The sequence below is a fragment of the Chiloscyllium punctatum genome, chromosome 33, assembly GCF_047496795.1.
Source record: "Chiloscyllium punctatum isolate Juve2018m chromosome 33, sChiPun1.3, whole genome shotgun sequence".
In the NCBI taxonomy this organism is placed as follows: domain Eukaryota; kingdom Metazoa; phylum Chordata; class Chondrichthyes; order Orectolobiformes; family Hemiscylliidae; genus Chiloscyllium; species Chiloscyllium punctatum.
The window spans coordinates 9,384,742-9,403,818 of NC_092771.1; the positions used below are offsets into that span (position 1 = coordinate 9,384,742).

At 49.8% G+C, this 19,077-nt stretch overlaps 1 protein-coding gene across 4 annotated transcripts in view; it reads right to left on the bottom strand.

Annotated features, from left to right (window-relative positions):
• The window catches only part of LOC140458408 (SH2 domain-containing adapter protein F-like), a 384,537-nt gene that overhangs the window by 139,389 nt on the left and 226,071 nt on the right, over window positions 1-19,077 (bottom strand). For 3 of the 4 annotated variants that reach the window (XM_072552913.1, XM_072552915.1, XM_072552916.1), the window contains one exon: window positions 13,459-17,068. The exons of the other annotated variant lie outside the window; for it this stretch is intronic. In XM_072552913.1, the coding sequence (XP_072409014.1) occupies window positions 16,882-17,068 (187 nt within the window). In that variant the 3' untranslated portion in view covers window positions 13,459-16,881. Of the gene's footprint in view, window positions 1-13,458; window positions 17,069-19,077 lie in introns of those variants that run through there. 4 annotated transcript variants of the gene reach the window in all.

Below are 19,077 nucleotides of genomic sequence, written 5' to 3' on the forward strand. Positions count from 1 at the left end.
TCAGTGCGGCACTCCCTCATTACTGACCCTCCGACAGTGCGACACTCCCTCATTACTGACCCTCTGACAGTGCGGCACTCCCTCATTACTGACCCTCCGACAGTGCGACTCTCCCTCATTACTGACCCTCTGACAGTGCGACACTCCCTCATTTCTGACCCTCCGACAGTGCGACACTCCCTCATTACTGACCCTCTGACAGTGCGACACTCCCTCATTACTGACCCTCCGGCAGTGCGACACTCCCTCATTACTGACCCTCCGACAGTCCGACACTCCCTCATTACGGACCCTCCGACACTGCGGCACTCCCTCATTACTGACCCTCCAACAGTGCAGCACTCCCTGAGCACTGACCCTCCGACAGTGCTACACTCCCTCATTACAGACCCTCCCTCAGTGCGACAATCCCTCATTACTGACCCTCCGACAGTGCTACACTCCCTCATTACTGACCCTCTGACAGTGCGACACTCCCTCATTACTGACCCTCCCTCAGTGCGACAATCCCTCATTACTGACCCTCCGACACTGCGACACTCCCTCATTACTGACCCTCCGACAGTGCAACAGTCCCTCAGCACTGACCCTCCGACAGTGCGGCACTCCCTCATTACTGACCCTCCGACAGTGCGACACTCCCTCATTACTGACCCTCCGACAGTGCGGCACTTCCTCATTACTGACCCTCCGACACTGCGGCACTCCCTCATTACTGACCCTCCGACAGTGCGGCACTCCCTCATTACTGACCCTCTGACAGTGTGGCAATCCCTTATTACTGACCCTCCGACAGTGCAACTCTCCGTCATTACTGACCCTCCGACAGTGCGACACTCCCTCATTACTGACCCTCCGACAGTGCAACACTCCCTCAGCACTGACCCTCCAACAGTGCGGCACTCCCTCATTACTGACCCTCCGACAGTGCGAGACTACCTCATTACTGACCCTCCGACAGTGCGGCACTCCCTCATTACTGACCCTCCGACAGTGCGACACTCCCTCATTACTGACCCTCCGACAGTGTGACACTCCCTCATTACTGACCCTCCGACAGTGCGACACTCCCTCAGCCCTGACCCTCCGACAGTGTGACACTCCCTCATTACTGACCCTCCGACAGTGCGACACTCCCTCATTACTGACCCTCTGACAGTGCGACACTCCCTCATTACTGACCCTCCGACAGTGCGACACTCCCTCATTACTGACCCTCCCTCAGTGCTACAATCCCTCATTACTGACCCTCCGACAGTGCGGCACTCCCTCATTACTGACCCTCCGACAGTGCGACACTCCCTCATTACTGACCCTCCGACAGTGCGACACTCCCTCAGCACTGACCCTCCGACAGTGCGACACTCCCTCATTACTGACCCTCCGACAGTACGACACTCCCTCATTACTGACCCTCCGACAGTGCGACACTCCCTCATTACTGACCCTCCGACAGTGCGACACTCCCTCATTACTGACCCTCCGACAGTGCGACACTCCCTCATTACTGACCCTCCGACAGTGCGACACTCCCTCAGCACTGACCCTCCGACAGTGCGACACTCCCTCATTACTGACCCTCCGACAGTACGACACTCCCTCATTACTGACCCTCCGACAGTGCGACACTCCCTCATTACTGACCCTCCGACAGTGCGACACTCCCTCATTACTGACCTTCCCTCAGTGCGACACTCCCTCATTACTGACCCTCCGACAGTGGGACACTCCCTCATTACTGACCCTCCGACAGTGTGGCACTCCCTCATTACTGACCCTCCTACAGTGCAACTCTCCGTCATTACTGACCCTCCGACAGTGCGACACTCCCTCAGCACTGACCCTCCGACAGTGCGACACTCCCTCTGCCCTGACCCTCCGACAGTGCGACACTCCCTCATTACTGACCCTCCGACAGTGCGACACTCCCTCATTGCTGACCCTCCGACAGTGCGACACTCCCTCATTACTGACCCTCCGACAGTGCGACACTCCCTCAGCCCTGACCCTCCGACAGTGCGACACTCCCTCATTACTGACCCTCCGACAGTGCGACACTCCCTCATTGCTGACCCTCCGACAGTGCGACACTCCCTCAGTACTGACCCTCCGACAGTGCGACACTCCCTCATTACTGACCCTCCGACAGTACGGCACTTCCTCAGCACTGACCCTCCGACAGTGCAACACTCCCTCAGCACTGACCCTCCGACAGTGCGACACTCCCTCAGCACTGACCCTCCGACAGTGCGACACTCCCTCATTACTGACCCTCCGACAGTGCGGCACTCCCTCATTACTGACCCTCCGACAGTGCAACACTCCCTCATTACTGACCCTCTGACAGTGCGACACTACCTCATTACTGACCCTCCGACAGTGCGGCACTCCCTCATTACTGACCCTCCGACAGTGCGACAGTCCCTCATTGTTGACCCTCTGACTGTGCAGCACTCCCTCAGCACTGACCCTCTGATAATGCGGCACTCCCTCAGTACTGGTTTAGAATGTCGGTCTAATTAACCAACAATCCTTCTCCTGCAAATAAAGTCAGGACCAGATGAGTTTGCACGGCTTTTCTGCCTTGAGAACTGTCTATGAGCGAATGTGTGATCTCACATATTGCATCTGACTACACTTCAAAAAGAACTCATTGGATGTGAAGCTTGAGGAGATGACCTGACCTCAGGATAAGACACTGCATTAATGCACATTATTTCTCCTGTCTTTCGAGCCCCATCCAATCACAACTCTATTATTGAGACATTAATCTGTCATCACGTCAAACATGACCTGGGTAGATGAATCGGGAAAGTAACAGATGGAGAGTGGATATCATGTAAAGAAGCATAAGCTCCCTGACAGAGTTGGGATTTGTACGTTAACCAAGAGTTCAGTCCTTGGGCACGCGTGTGTGTTGGAGAACAGGAAAGGAATACTCATTTTAAATTTAAAACCTGCCAACCATTACAGCCATCTGCTTCTTTACACTCAGTCCATGGCTACATTTGCAAACCTGGTGGAGGTTCTCGATCTGAGACACTGTGCTTTTAAACAGCCAGGCTCCAGCTCCAAGTCAGTCCCTCAGTAATTCCAATGCGCATTTGGAGCTGGTTACTTTTTATGGACTCTCTCTCTCTCTCTCCTCCTCAGAATGGCCCACAGTGATTTACAGTGAATGATTTATATCAGAGGGCAGCCAGAGGATCTGACAGCACAGGAGGAGCATGGTGGCTCAGAGGATAGCAATGCCGCCTTGCAGCACCAGCGACCTGGGTTCGATTCTACCTTCAGGCAACTGTCTGTGCCCATTCTCCCTGTGTCTGCGTGGGTTTCCTCCTACAGCCCCCAAAGGTGTGTGGGTTCGATGGATTAGACATGGGAAATGGTCCAGGGATGTGCAAGCTGGGTGGGACAGTCATGGGAAATAGAGGGTTGTGGGGGTGGGTCTGGGTGGGACACCCTTTGGAGGGCCAGTGCGGACTTGATGGGCCAAATGGCCTGCTTCCACACTGTGGGGATTCTGTGATTCATTCAGCCAGCTCTTTGAGAGTGCTGCCTGATTTCGCCCCATTTCCCTCACTCCGTCCCTATGGCCCTCGTCTTAGTTGGTGTGGAAACAGAGTGACCAATTTACACACATTGAGAGTAAAAGAATATTACACACCTGAGAAGTGACAAATGGAGATCTGGTGCAGAAACACTGAATACTGTCAGAAACTGACTGCCAATCACGCAGCGCTGGTAATGGATTAAAACCCGAGTGGGTACGGTTCAGGATAACACTGTATGGATCAGGGATCAGAGGAGCCCCAGTTCAATAAACTCCGTGCCCATACACAATCTTTGAAAACAACACCATTGGGAAATAAATGTTCAGAGAAAACAGAGACTTTGTGCATCCACTGTGCATGTCTCTGGATGCGTTTCTGCAGCTTTGTCTCTGCAATTGTGCATTCACCTGTGTGTGTTTGCATGTGTGAAATAGAGGCACACATGCTTGTGCATTGAGTGTGGGTTTGTATTTGTGAGGTGTGGGAGCGACAGTGCTTGTGTGTGTGGACGCACACCTGTGTACGTGCTGGCTAGTGTGAGCATTCACGTGTGCCTTGTGCGTGTTTGTGAAAGCACAAGTGTGCATGATATAGGTTATGCATATGCTTAAGTGAGTGTGTGTACGTGTGTGCAACCTTCAGGGAGAGATACCCAGGTACGTGCAGTGGAAAGATTCGTCAGACTGCAGTCTGCTGTAGGCGACACGGCTGGATAATGGATACCCTTGTGACTGGGGAGCTGTGAAATGATTGCTGATGTCAGGCAGCTGGGGACTCTGCTGGTCTAGCTGAAGGGCTGCATTGTTTTCTGAGGAGGCAAGTTAATAGCAGCTAGCAGCCACCGGCAACAGTTCCAGCTGTTTGATATTGGAGACCAAATGCTCAATAGAGCTTGAACATTATTAATATAATAGCCACGGGCCTGTGGACACAGTGCAATGAGGAACAGGAGTGTTCTTCCAGCAGGACCTGCTATTTTAACATTGTTGACTCTCATAGCCTGAATGTCAGTACAGTACAACCAACAACAACACAGCAGGTCCCCATTTCAGAGATTCCGTCAGATTACCTTGTGTGTACAAGGATCTTTTATTACCTGATTTCTGATTACTTCCCCTTAAATCCTCCTGCATGCATTCATAATCTGTACAGCTGAAAGCTGGGTTTTTTTTGTTTTGTTAGACAAAGAGGCTGAACAGGCTGGGGCTGTTCTCCCTGGAGCGTCGGAGGCTGAGGGGTGACCTTATAGAGGTTTATAAAATTATGAGGGGCATGGATAGGATAAATAGACAAAGTCTTTTCCCTGGGGTCGGGGAGTCCAGAACTAGAGGGCATAGGTTTAGGGTGAGAGGGGAAAGATATAAAAGAGACCTAAGGGGCGACTTCTTCACACAGAGGGTGGTACGTGTATGGAATAAGCTGCCAGAGGAAGTGGTGGAGGCTGGTACGATTGCAACATTTAAGAGGCATTTGGATGGGTATATGAATAGGAAGGGTTCAGAGGGATACAGGCCGGGTGCTGGCAGGTGGGACTAGATTGGGTTGGGATATCTGGTCGGCATGGACGGGTTGGACCGAAGGGTCTGTCTCCATACTGTACATCTCTATGATTCTATAATAGTTTCCAACCACACCTCTGCCTTTGAACATCATTTAACAGCCCCTGGGGGTTCCAATGTGCACATTCTGCACCACCTGGAGAGTTTTTCTTATTCATTTGCAGGATGTGGGCATCACTGATTTGACCAGCGCTTACTGCCCATCCTTAACTGCCCCGGAGAAGGTGGTGGTGAGCTGCCATCTGGAATCGCTGGATCTTTGGGGTCCCGCGGCACCCACAGTGCTATCTGGACAGGGAGTTTCAGGATTTTGACCGAGTGACAGTGAAGAAATGGGGGTATATTCCAAAGTCAGGACGGTGAGTGGCTCAGAGAGGATCCTGATGATGGCGCTGCTCTATTGTATCTGTTGCCCTTGTCCTTCTAGATGATCGAGGTCCCTGGGGGTTTGAAAAGTGCTGTTGAAGGGAGCTGGATGAGTTGCCGCAGTGCATCTTGTAGATGGCACATGGTGCTGCTATTCTGCACCAGTGATGGAGGGAGTGAATGTTGAAGGTTTTCGATAACGTGCCAATCAAGCGGTTGCTTTGTCCTGGATGGTGTCGAGCTTCTTGAGTATTGTTGGAGCTGCCCCCACCCAGACAAGCGGGGAGTATTCCATCACCCTCCTGACCTGTGCCTTGTAGATGGTGGACAGGCACTGGGGAGTCAGAAAGGGAACTGAATTGAATTAGCTTTATTGTCACATCTACTCACATGAGTACAGTGAAAGGTTTACAAGTTGCCATTTATAGTGCCGTCTGGATTATTCACTGCAGGATTCACAGCCTCTGACCTGCTCTTGTAGCCAGAATATTTATACAAGACCTTAAGAAATGCATTGTCTGTTTGGTCCCTCAAGCCAACTCTGCCTTTCAATAGAATCAAAGCTGATCTGACCCTCCTCAGGTCCACCTTCCTGCCTTTTCCCCGATTGAGCAAGAATCTTTCTCTCAGCTGCAAATGTACATGAGGACCCTGCCCCCACAGCTCTCTCTGTGGTAAGGAGTTCCAAAGACCCACAACCCATCTGAGAGAAGAAATTCCTCCTCATCTCAGACTTAAATTAGTGCCCTTTATTCTGATACTGTGCGCTCTGGTCCTAGACTGTCCCCCTGCGGGGAAGCATCCTCTCAGCATTGACCCTGTCGGGGTAGCTCAGTTCAATTTCTGGTCAGTGGTAGCCCCCAGGATGTTGATAGTGGTGATAGTGTTGTCTGTGTATGGCATTGAGGTGTGTAAGGTATAGAGCAGGGGTGCAGTGGAGATTGGTTACAAGGCTTCAGCTCAGCGAAGAGAAACAAGAACCATTCTAATTTCTGCTGGAGTTAATCCATTCCAGATGCAAGGTTCCATCCTTGAAGATGCTGTAGGCCCTCTGACTCTCCACTAGGACACAGGAAAGCACAAACAGAATTCCTGCTGACCATTTTTTACAGGTGAGTGGTCTGAAACAGGAAAGGATTGGGGATGGATAGGAGATGGAGGGATAATATAGGAGACGACATGGAAGGAGACGAAGAGAATTGGTTGGGGGAGAGGGAAGGAACAAGCATGGAGTGGAATGAAGAGAGATACACCTGCAGTGTTTCACTATGTGAATAAATCTAATCTGAGTCTTCTTCATTGACTGACTCTTAGGAATATGGAAGGAATAAGCTGGGAGAAGGTGAGAAGGGGCAGGTTTGTGACTCTGTTTGGAATAGGTCAGAATTAGATCTGGCTGTAATTGTCCCTGCAGTCAAACAGCGCAGCAACACTCACTCGCGTGAGGCGTGAGGGAACACTTTCTTAGTCAGAGGGAGGAGGTGCAGGGCAGATGGGTGAGGGGAATGAGGTAGGAGGTTACAGCCAGGAAATAAAGAGGGGGAAAAGCTAAGGGAAATGGGTAAGTGGGTAGTGAATAGGGGAGGCAAAAGGTGCAAAGGGAAAGAGAGAAATGGAGGCTGGAACAGCAGGAAGAGGTAGGGAGGTGGTGCGGGGACAGGAAGGGGAAGGAAAACAGCACAAATGGATGGGGAGAGGAGGATAGAAAAGGCTGGGGAGAAGGACATGGGAGAGGGGGTGTGGGGACTGGAAGGGGTAGGGGACAGGAGGGGGTGGGGAGGATGAGGAGGGGGCAGGGACAAAAGACGGGAAGGGAGAGGTGTGGGTTGGGAGGGGGAGGGAAGAAAGGACAAGGAGGGAGAGGGGAAGGGGGTAGGAGAGGGGAGAGGCGGGAAGAGGCAGACGGGAGAGGAGAGGGGAGAGGAAGGAGGATGGGAAAGGGAGAGGGAGAGGGAAATGGGAAGGGGGCAAGGGTCAGGAAAGGGAGAGGAGGGAAGGGGAGGAGACAGGAGAGAAGATAGGGGAGAGAGGGTGGGGGAGAGGAAGGGGAGAGAGGGTGGGGGAGAGGAAGGGGAGAGAGGGTGGGGGAGAGGAAGGGGAGAGAAGGGGAGGGGAGAGGTAGGGGAGAGAAGGGGAGGGGAGAGGAAGGGGAGAGTGTGAGGGGAAAGGGAGGGGAGAGAAGGGGAGGGGAGAGGAGAGAGGCGAGAGTGTGAGGGGAGAAGAAGGGGAGAGAGGGTGGGGGAGAAGAGAAAGGCGAGAGTGTGAGGGGGGAGGAAGGGGAGAGTGTGAGGGGAGAGGGAGGGGAGAGAGGGTGGGGGAGAGGAAGGGGCGAGAGTGTGAGGGGAGAGGGAGGGGAGAGAAGGGGAGGGGAGAGGAGAGAGGCGAGAGTGTGAGGGGAGAGGAAGGGGAGAGTGTGAGGGGAGAGGGAGGGGAGAGCAGTAGTGGTTGGTGACTCCTGTACATGACTAGCTGCAAGAAGAGAAAAAAAAACCATGAGCAATAAATTCATCTGCAGTTGTTTGTGGAGGAGAGATGTCGAAACAGAGAGATGGTGTACTGCCTACAGCAGGATAACACTGTGCCCGAACACAATGGGGTTATCAGTCAGCATCATTTGTGGCAACATTTTGTCAAGAGTTTAAGCGGGAGAAAAATGTAATCATAAACAGTTTGCAAGAGGCATACCCATGACCTTTCCCTTCCCTGACAGGTTTGTCAAATTAACTCTGGGGGAGGCATTGAGGGAGACAGGGAGTCAGTCTTCATTGGCTTCTATATATACTGTTGGAAAGGTCAAGAGAGGACTAAAATACTGTGCTTTAATAGCTAAGTCCACATTAAACTTCTTCCCTTGACTCTTGGGAAGTTTGCTTATTGTATAGAGAATAAACCCATTTGACCCACTGAGCCCACACCAGCCCTTGTGAAGAGCAAACCAGTTCATCCCGACTCCCACTGCTCTTCCCACATCCCAGCAATTCTTTTACTTTCCAGTTTTTTTTAAAATTTGCTGATGATTGTTGTAGACTTGATCACTTCCTGTGGCCAACACAGCCTCAGTGTCCTGTAGCCCCCTGAGCTTTGGATGTCCATCCAGAAACCTCCAGCTCCTTTAAGATGCTCCCAGTAAACCACCCCCCCCCCCGCCTCCCCCCCCACCCCCGGCTCCTTATTTGGCTCTTTGTTTGAGAATTGCTCCTGGGAATTAATTGCCTCCTGATTTATGGATTACAGTCAGGAGGGATGGGTGGGTGTACATGAAAGAAAAGATTACACGTTAGCTCCCTTTTCAGAAAAGGAGGCTAAGCGGCTCATTGGGGATTTTAGAATTACAAAAGGTTTCACAGAGAGGAGACAGAGAGACTGGGTGAGATCTTCCCAGGCCCTGAACAACATGGGCACGGGCCAGTCGGAAAAATAGGGTGAGATCGGCAGAAATGCAATTCTTGACGTCAAGGAAAAGAAAACGTCGGCTCAGTGACTCGGTGAGACTAGAGTCTTCCTCATGAGCAGTGGGTGGTCTATTTGCATTTGCACATCATTCCCACCTCAGCAATGTGCAGAGTACCATTCTCCCTCTCACTGCGTAGACCCCAGACAATGATAATACCCCAACCTGCAGGCCTGGAGACTCTGGGCCTCAGTCTTGAACAGCCAACAGCTGTGGGCACAGTCCATGGGCAGTGACAGCCCACCAGCCTCCTCCCCATTGCATGGACGTTGCACATAATTGTGACAGGTGTGGGGTGAGTGTGGGAGAAACTCAACGCATAGGGTGGGGGAGAGGGCAAATGGCTAGTGCAATGGAGGACAGGGGAGGGGGTGGTCATTGACATCTCAACCTTGCCAGGGAGGGACAGTGTGGCACCAGGTTTGGCATCGCCACGTTGTTGAGCTGGGTCCATGAGGTAGTGCTGAGAATGAGTCAGCCATTCACAGAGGTGTATGAGGATGTGCGCATGCTCGACACTAACAGGGAGAGCCAGGAAGAAGGGAAAATGGCGGTGCGGATGGCTACCTGGAGTATAAAGCTAATCCTGAGGCTGTCTCTGCCCGGGACTACTTTGTGCAAACCGTAAGTACACAATGGAAGTGGAAAATAGGTGCACCCATGCACCGAGTGTCTGAGCATGTGGGCTCTCCTGGTGAGTGATGTCAGGCCCCTTCAAGAAGCAGTTGCATGGATGGGGCATTTGCAGAGAACAGGTTGAACACATTTGTAACTACGGTGAATTGTTTAATCCACAGATAGGGTCCAACCATGTGGGCTACAAATCCTGGTCACGAACAATCTCAACACGCCATCGGTCTTTGCAGATTGAAGATGCTCATCTTGCTGATGCAGAACGATCATGGACATATCTACAGAATGGCTCCTGCAGGGCCAGGACTCCCAAAACTATCCCTCAGGCTGCCCAGGGCCATTGAGCTGGTCTCCTCTCACTTTGAATTGGAAACATCTGCCAACATGCTCTTAAATGATGCAGGACCCAAAACATTAGCTCTGTGTTCTCTCTACAAATGCTGCAAGGCCTGCTGAGTTCCTCCAGCAGTTTCTGTTTTCACTCTTTAATGCAATGTGCACTTCTTGGGGTGACATGGAGGACACCATCCCAGTAAACCCCCAATACTGTTTCTGTGCTGTCTGTCCTATGTGAAAGATGCCAATTTGATGTTATGTTAAGGAGTACTGGTGATTTACTGTAATGATATAGGGTGATCCCATCAGCGGCCTTGATGGGATCAGTCTGGAGTATTGTGTGTAGTTTTGGTCTCCTTACCTAAAGGTACAGGGTAAACTGTTTCAGATTGAGATGAGGAGACAATTCTTCACCCAAAGAGTGGTGAGTCTGTGGAATTCACACCACAGAAAGCAGTCAGAACAAAACATCGCATAATCTGGGACAAAAAGGTGGCTCAGTGGTTAGCTCTGCTGCCAAACCAGGGACCTAGGTTCGATTCCACCCTCAGGTGGCTGTGTGCACATTCTTCCTGTGTATGTGTGTGTTTCCTCCTACGGTCCAAAGATGTGCAGATTAGATGGATTGGCCGGGCTAACTTGCCCATAGTGTCTCAGTGGTTCGGCGAGGTGATAGGGTAGGAGGATGGGTCTGGTGGGATGCTCTTTGGAGGGGTGGTGTGGACTTGATGGACTTAATGGCCTGCTTCCACACTGCAGGGAGTTCAATTCAAGAAGGCATTAGATATAGTCCTTGGGGGTAAAGGAATCAAAGGCCATGGGGGGAAAGCAGGAACAGGCTGCTTTGGGTGGTCAGCCATGATCAGCAATGGTGGGACAGGTTGGAAGGACTGAATGGCCTACTCCTGCTCCTGGTTTTTATGTTTCCAGGGATGACAAAATTGCCATAAAGAGGCCGTAATGAACATTCCCCAGCTGGATTCCTAGGATGGAGGATCACTTCTCTCAGGAAAGATTGAATTGGCTGCACCTGTATTTTCTGGAGTTTGGAAAACCAGGAGGCAATCTTGTTCAATATTGTAAAGTTCTTCCCGGATTCGGTAGGGTTAGTGCTGGAAGGCTATTTGCCCCTATGGTTGTTACGGTTGTACTAGAACCAGGGGATACACTCTCAGGACAAGGGGTAGGTCATTTAGGAGAGAGCTAAGGAGAAATGTCCTCGCTCAGAGGGAGGAGAATCTTTGGTATCCCCCATGTCTCTTGAATATGCGGAAAGTTATCAATCTCTGTCTTGATCAATCTCCAGCCCTCTGAGGCAGAGAATTCCAAAGGAAAATGGCGTTGAAGTAAGTGTTCAGTCATATCTCATTGAACAGGGGAGCAGGTTTGAGGGGCTGAATGGCCTCCTTTTGCACCTGTTTCTATTTTTCCAAAAGTAGAAGTACCTTTGAAGTGAAGTACTTTTTTAGTTGCGGCTGGATTGATCAGCAGAGATGAGGGCGCCAGCACTGGGCTATGACAATGTAACGTCGTGATTAGGACATTTGCAGGGGCTTTTTTTTTTATTACTATACATCTGTTAGTTTCCAGCAACTCAATACATGGGAGCTTCTGATGTTTATGCTGTTAAATCCAGTCTTCCAAATTGGATGGCAACTCTCCAATTTAAAAGATTTAAAAGTCTTAGAATTAAACTAGCTCAAGCAGAAACTCATCAAGAAAGCTAATGGAACGCTGGCCTCTATATCCAGAGGACTGGAGTAGAAAGATGCAGATTTGCTGCAGTTATACAAAACCCTGACTAGACCCCGCATGGAGTACGCATTTTAGGAAGGCTGTATTGGCCTCGGAGTGGGTAGAACATAGATTTTAGAAGAACAGTTACTTTATGTGGAGAGACTATACAAATTAGGCTTGTTTTCTCCAGAATTTAGAAGGTTAAGGGGTGATCTGATTGACATCTTCAAGGACTTAAGTGGAAACGATAGGGAAGATAAACTCTTTCCATTGGTTAGAACGAAGCTGCATGATCTGAGAATGAGGGCCAGCCTCTTCAGGACAGATGTTAGGAAGCACAAATTGGGAAGAGGTTTGGAATTCTCTCCCACAAATAGCACGCTGGGTTGATTTTTTAGTTCAAATCTGACATAGTTACATTTTTGTTAGGCAAAGGTATTAAGGAATATGGGCCAAAGACAGGTCGAGGATCCCATTACATGGTGGAAAAGACTCAAGAAGCTGAATGGCCTACTCCTGTTCCTATGGTGTAAAATAGAAGGGGAGAAGGGAGGCATAAGAAGATGAGACATGAGAAAGAGATGGGGTCAAAGGATGAGGGAAGTAGGTAAGGGCACAGAGATGGGGAAAGGGAGAGGGGACAGAGGGGGAGAAAGGAGGAGGGATCGCAGGAAGGGGTGGAAAGGAGGAAGCACTGTTAATGTAGCACTGATCCAGACAAATGGAGCATATTATGGGGCGGCATGGTGGCACAGTGGTTAGCACTGCTGCCTCACAGCGCCTGAGACCCGGGTTCAATTCCCACCTCAGGCGACTGACTGTGTGGAGTTTGCACATTCTCCCCGTGTCTGCGTGGGTTTCCTCCGGGTGCTCCGGTTTCCTCCCACACTCCAAAGATGTGCAGGTCAGGTGAATTGGCCATGCTAAATTGCCTGTAGTGTTAGGTAACGGGTAAATGTAGGGGTATGGGTGGTTTGCGCTTTGGCGGGTCGGTGTGGACTTGTTGGGCCGAGGGGCCTGTTTCCACACTGTAAAGTAATCTAATCTAATCTAATATTCTATCAGACTCCTGACTATCGATGGTGGACAAGCTCTGGGGAGTCAGGAGATGAGTTATTCGCTGTAGGATTCCCAGCCTCTGACCTGCTCTTGTAGCCATGGCTGGTCCAGTTCTTTTTTCTAGTCAATATTAACCCATTAGATGTTGATAGTGAGGGATTCAGTGTCAAGAATACGATTGACTGTCAATGGGAGATTGTTGAGCATCTCCCCATGGAGATGAAACCACCTTCAATACAGTTAAAAATAAAGTTGACCACTGGGTTTTTTCTCTCTTGTCCCAGGGAAGTGCCTGAGATTCATCAGAGTGGCAGTATTAAAATTGGGAGCTTAATAGGGCTCTCTGTACGCCATTCCTGAGACTGCAACCATTCCTGAATGGGCACCTATTTGTAGAATGACCATTCCTGAGAGTGACCATTCCCAAGAGTGGTCATTCCCCAGGGAGAGGGCCATTCCTGAGAGTGACCATTCCCAAGACTGCTATTCCTGAGAGTGAGCTATGCCTGAGAGTGACCACTCTGGAGAGTGACCCCATTCCCAATGAGGGCTCTTCCCAAGTTGATGGCCATTTGGAGTGTGAGCATTCCCAAGAATAACCATTCCTGAGAGAAGGCCACTCTTGAGAGTGACCACTTCTGGGAGAGGGTCACAGAACTGACCTTGGAATGGACATGATTTGGGATCAGACCCTGTGACATGAAACCATTGACACTGCTAGTCAGGTCTTTGCTGAAATGTCCCTGAACCAAAGACAAGTTCATATGAAACAAGCATTGAACATTTTATTTTCATAGATGCATCATTTCAGAAACCACATTTCCCACAGATTAGTTTCTCTCTTTAATAAATAAAGTGTACCAAAAGAGGCTCCACAGTGTTGTCCACCATTTGAAGGAATCATTCTCATGTTCTTCCAAAACGAGTGGCACCATTTTATAAGCTTCAAGCAGCATTAAGTTTTTAACTCCTAGAGTTTGAAACCTGACGACAAGTTGCACCCTCTCACTTTTCCCCTCGCTTTCTTCTTTTCGTCTTGTGAAAGCGCTGACGTTTACGCAAACACGACATTATGGAACCTTCTAGCACCCAAAGGTTCAGTCTTCAGATGGGAGCCCCAGTGTGGGAGCTTGCTGTCCATTATTACATAGTGTCATCCAACCAGCAACTGGGTCAAAATGCAATCAATAGAGTTTGGACTGAAACATCACTGGGAAGCTGATTGATTGATGAGACGTTCTTGTGTTACTGGGTGAAGTTATGATGATTGCTGTACACTAGTTCCCAATAACAAGTTAATAAAAACTGAGAGTCTTGCTGACTCACTTCACAGTGCAGTTAATAATCAACCACACTGGTGTGGGTCCAGAGCTGTATATAGTCCCAGACTTGGTCAGGACAGCAGATCCCCTTCATCAAAGGACATCAGAAAACCAGATGGGTTTTTTTTCCGCTATCGAATCACTTCAGCATCACCTCATCGACACTAATGTTTTAAAACAAAATTCTAAAATTTGGGCAGCATGGTGGCTCAGTGGTTAGCACTGCTGCCTCAAAGCACCAGGGTTCGATTCCAGCCTCCAGTGAATGTGTGTGGCATTTGCACATTCTCCCCGTGTCTGCGTGGGTTTCCTCCGGGTGCTCCAATTTCCCCCCACAGTCCAAAGATTGTGCAGGTCAGGTGAATTGGCCATGCTAAGTTGCCCATAGTTTTAGGTGCATTAGTCAGGGGTAAATACAGGGTAAGGGAATGAGTCTGGGTGGGTTACTCTTCGGAGGGTTAGTGTGGACTTGTTGGGCTGAAGGGCCTGTTTCCATACTATAGATAATCTAATCCAAAAGTCCCCTTCAGCAGATTAAAACCCCAATTCTCTGTATCACAGTCAACTAACATAACCACTATGTGACCTTATCTTTAAATTTGAGATCTAAACTAAAAGCCATCTGTTGTAGGGTTTTACCTCAAAGATTTTATCTCTCTTTCTCACACTCTTGTGTTGGCTAACCCTGAACTGATTGGGTAACATTAAATGGGCTGAAAATCCTTTCCTGACGAAACAGAATAATGGAGGGGTCGGAGTGTTTAAAATGATGAAAAGGTTTGATGGAGCTGATGTAGAGAAGATGCTTCCATTTGGTGGGAAGTCAAAACCAAGGTCCATAAATTTAAGATAGTCACTGCTTAATTGGGAATCCAGGAAAAACCACGGGAGAGTGATGAGAATGTGGAGCTCATTACCACCAGGGTGTGGTTGAGGTGAGTGGTGTCAATGGATTTAAGGGGATACAGGATAAATGCATGAGAGAGAATGGATTATAGAAAGATACGTTAATGGGGTTTGAGGACATAAGGAGGGAGTAGGATTGTGCAGAGTATAAACACTAGCATTGACCAGATGGGCAGAATGGCCAGTTTCTGGAGTGCAAATACTATTCAACTTGGAAAGGATCTTCTGGACAGGAAATTAGTTGCATAAGCAGCTTATAAACCAGAAAAGGAGAAGGGCAACTTGTACTTTTCCAAAACACCGCAGGAGTTGGGTAATATAGAAATGATTTTTGGTGCACTAAATCGAAATGTTTTTGCAAGATATCCTTTTTTACCCCAGTTACAGTAACTCGCCTGCATCGGTACATAATGAGCTGCTGCTAGCATCTCCTCACTGAGAGTTACCTCAACCAATTCCCCCCCATACTTGAACCTGTGCCCTGTCCACGACTCAACGTTGGGTTTTCGATCCCAAACGTATCAAACCCTTCACGTCTCTCCTCCAATTCATTGTGTGACGGCTCCATCTTAGTCGATTATTTTGGCAGCGGATGGACAGGAATGTAACTGTGAAGGATAAGGTTAAATGCAGGACAGTCACCATTCACTACCTGTATCTTCTCTTCTCTTCTGGTCTTCAAGCTTCTGGAGATGGTAACTTTCTTCCTTTAAGTTCCCGAGTGTCTGATCAATAATACCCAGGATAGGGACAGCTTCCTCTACACAGTCCCCCATCAAACTCTCCCACAACAGGGACAACAGGGGGTTAGATACAGAGTAAAGTTCCCTCTACACTGTCCCCCATCAAACACTCCCACAACAGGGACAACATGGGGTTAGATACAGAGTAAAGCTCCCTCTACACTGTCCCCCATCAAACACTCCCACAACAGGGACAACATGGGGTTAGATACAGAGTAAAGTTCCCTCTACACTGTCCCCCATCAAACACTCCCACAACAGGGACAACATGGGGTTAGATACAGAGTAAAGCTCCCTCTACACTGTCCCCCATCAAACTCTCCCACAACAGGGACAACAGGGGGTTAGATACAGAGTAAAGCTCCCTCTACACTGTCCCCCATCAAACTCTCCCACAACAGGGACAACAGGGGGTTAGATACAGAGTAAAGCTCCCTCTACACTGTCCCCCATCAAACTCTCCCACAACAGGGACAACAGGGGGTTAGATACAGAGTAAAGCTACCTCTACACTGTCCCCCATCAAACTCTCCCACAACAGGGACAACAGGGGGTTAGATACAGAGTAAAGCTTCCTCTACACTGTCCCCCATCAGACACTCAAGGACAGCATCAGCACAGGGTTAGATACAGAGTTAAACTCTGTCCACCACGTTTCACTCATCCCTGGGAGATTGAGACCAGTTTAGCATTTTCCCATGTCCCAGCCTGTGGCCTGTCTCGGGGATTGTATGGCGAGTTCCTGTCTCAGGGAGTGGTTTCTGCCCTCACACCCAAGCTGAGCTTTAGATCAGAGACAGACCTGCCAAGCCCAAAGCCACCCTGAAGAATAAACTGGAGAAAACGGCTCCTCATAAATATACATTAGTTAAAGATTCTGACAATATTCCAAAGTTCCAAGAAGTTTCAGTTGCTGTTGATAACTCGCTACATGTTGCAGTCCCAGTGTGTGGATCGGCAGGAGGGAGTGCCTGGTTCAGATCAGTGGTTTCACAAAGGGACAGAGGCAGGTGCTGGTCAGAGGGCTCTCTTGCCTCGGCCAAATTCGGAAACCGGTCATTCCGCTCACTCTGAGCATGCACGTGGAGTGTCACTGGCTGAAGGTCAAAGGTTGCCGTCGCTGGGTTGCCTGCGTGTGTGAGTGAGCGTGTCTACAGAAGAATCTTTACAGGAGTGAGCTCTGTCTATGGAACGTGTTCAGACAATCTCCGATCATTATAGCGTTCTGATAGCCACTGGGTACAGCAGGGACATGTGCTCAGCTCCTTTGATGGGCAGTTTGCGGCTGCTGTAGTAGTGGATTATCTCGGGCACACTGTCAAATGGAGGGCTGTTCAGACCCAAGATGTATTTACTGTCTTTGGTTCGGGTGAGTTTCATGTGCATGAACCCCTGGTTACTCCTGTGGAGGAGAAAAGTAAAACTTACAGTCAAAATCACAGAATACAATCTGGAAAGTCATTCAGGCTATTACTTCAGTGATAGGTCACTGAAAGAGCAATCAAAATATAATACAAAATATCAAACGTAGGGATAGGTCTGTCACTGTATAACACTGGGGTACAGTACTGGTGGGGACAGGTCTGTCTCTGTATAACACTGGGGTACAGTACTGGTGGGGACAGGTCTGTCCCTGTATAACACTGGGGTACAGTACTGGTGGGGACAGGTCTGTAACTGTATAACACTGGGGTACAGTACTGATGGGAACAGGTCTGTCACTGTACAACACTGGGGTAGAGTACTGGTGGGGACAGGTCTGTCCCTGTATAACACTGGGGTACAGTACTGGTGGGGGACACGTCTGTCACTGTATAACACTGGGGTACAGTACTGGTGAGGACACGTCTGTCACTGTATAACACTGGGGTACAGTACTGGTGGGGACAGGTCTGTCACTGTATAACACTGGGGTTCAGTACTGGTGGGGACAGGTCTGTCACTGTACAACACTGGGGTGCAGTACTGGTGGGGACAGGTCTGTCACTGTATAACACTGGGGTACAGTACTGGTGGGGACAGGTCTGTCACTGTATAACACTGGGGTACAGTACTGGTGGGGACAGGTCTGTCACTGTACAATACTGGGGTACAGTACTGGTGGGGACAGGTCTGTCACTGTATAACACTGGGGTGCAGTACTGGTGGGGACAGGTCTGTCACTGTACAACACTGGGGTACAGTACTGGTGGGGACAGGTCTGTCACTGTATAACACTGGGGTACAGTACTGGTGGGGACAGGTCTGTCACTGTATAACACTGGGGTACAGTACTGGTGGGGACAGGTCTGTCACTGTACAATACTGGGGTACAGTACTGGTGGGGACAGGTCTGTCACTGTATAACACTGGGGTACAGTACTGGTGGGGACAGGTCTGTCACTGTACAACACTGGGGTACAGTACTGGTGGGGACAGGTCTGTCACTGTACAACACTGGGGTACAGTACTGGTGGGGACAGGTCTGATCCCTGTATAACACTGGGGTACAGTACTGGTGGGGACAGGTCTGTCACTGTACAACACTGGGGTACAGTACTGGTGGGGACAGGTCTGTCCCTGTATAACACTGGGGTACAGTACTGGTGGGGACAGGTCTGTCACTGTACAACACTGGGGTACAGTACTGGTGGGGACAGGTCTGTCCCTGTATAACACTGGGGTACAGTACTGGTGGGGACAGGTCTGTCACTGTACAACACTGGGGTACAGTACTGGTGGGGACAGGTCTGTCACTGTATAACACTGGGGTACAGTACTGGTGGGGACAGGTCTGTCACTGTATAACACTGGGGTACAGAACTGGTGGGGACAGGTCTGTCCCTGTGTAACACTGGGGTACAGTACTGGTGGGGACAGGTCTGTAACTGTATAACACTGGGGTACAGTACTGGTGGGGACAGACCTGTAACTGTATAACACTGGGGTACAGTACTGGTGGGGACAGGTCTGTCACTGTATAACACTGGGGTACAGTACTGGTGGGGACAGGTCTGTCACTGTGAAACACTAGGGTACAGTACTGGTGGGGATAGATCTGTCACTGTATTACACTGGGGTACAGCACAGGTGGGGATAGGTTTGTCACTGTATAACACTGGGGTACAGTACTGGTGGGGACAGGTCTGTCACTGTATAACATTGGGTTGGAGTACTGGTGGGGACAGATCTGTCACTATAACACTGGGGTACAGTACTGGTGGGGACAGGTCTGTCACTGTATAACACTGGGGTACAGTACTGGTGGGGACAGGTCTGTCCCTGTGTAACACTGGGGTACAGTACTGGTGGGGACAGGTCTGTCACTGTATAACACTGGGGTGCAGTACTGGTGGGGACAGGTCTGTCACTGTATAACACTGCGGTACAGTACTGGTGGGGACAGGTCTGTCACTGTATAACACTGGGGTG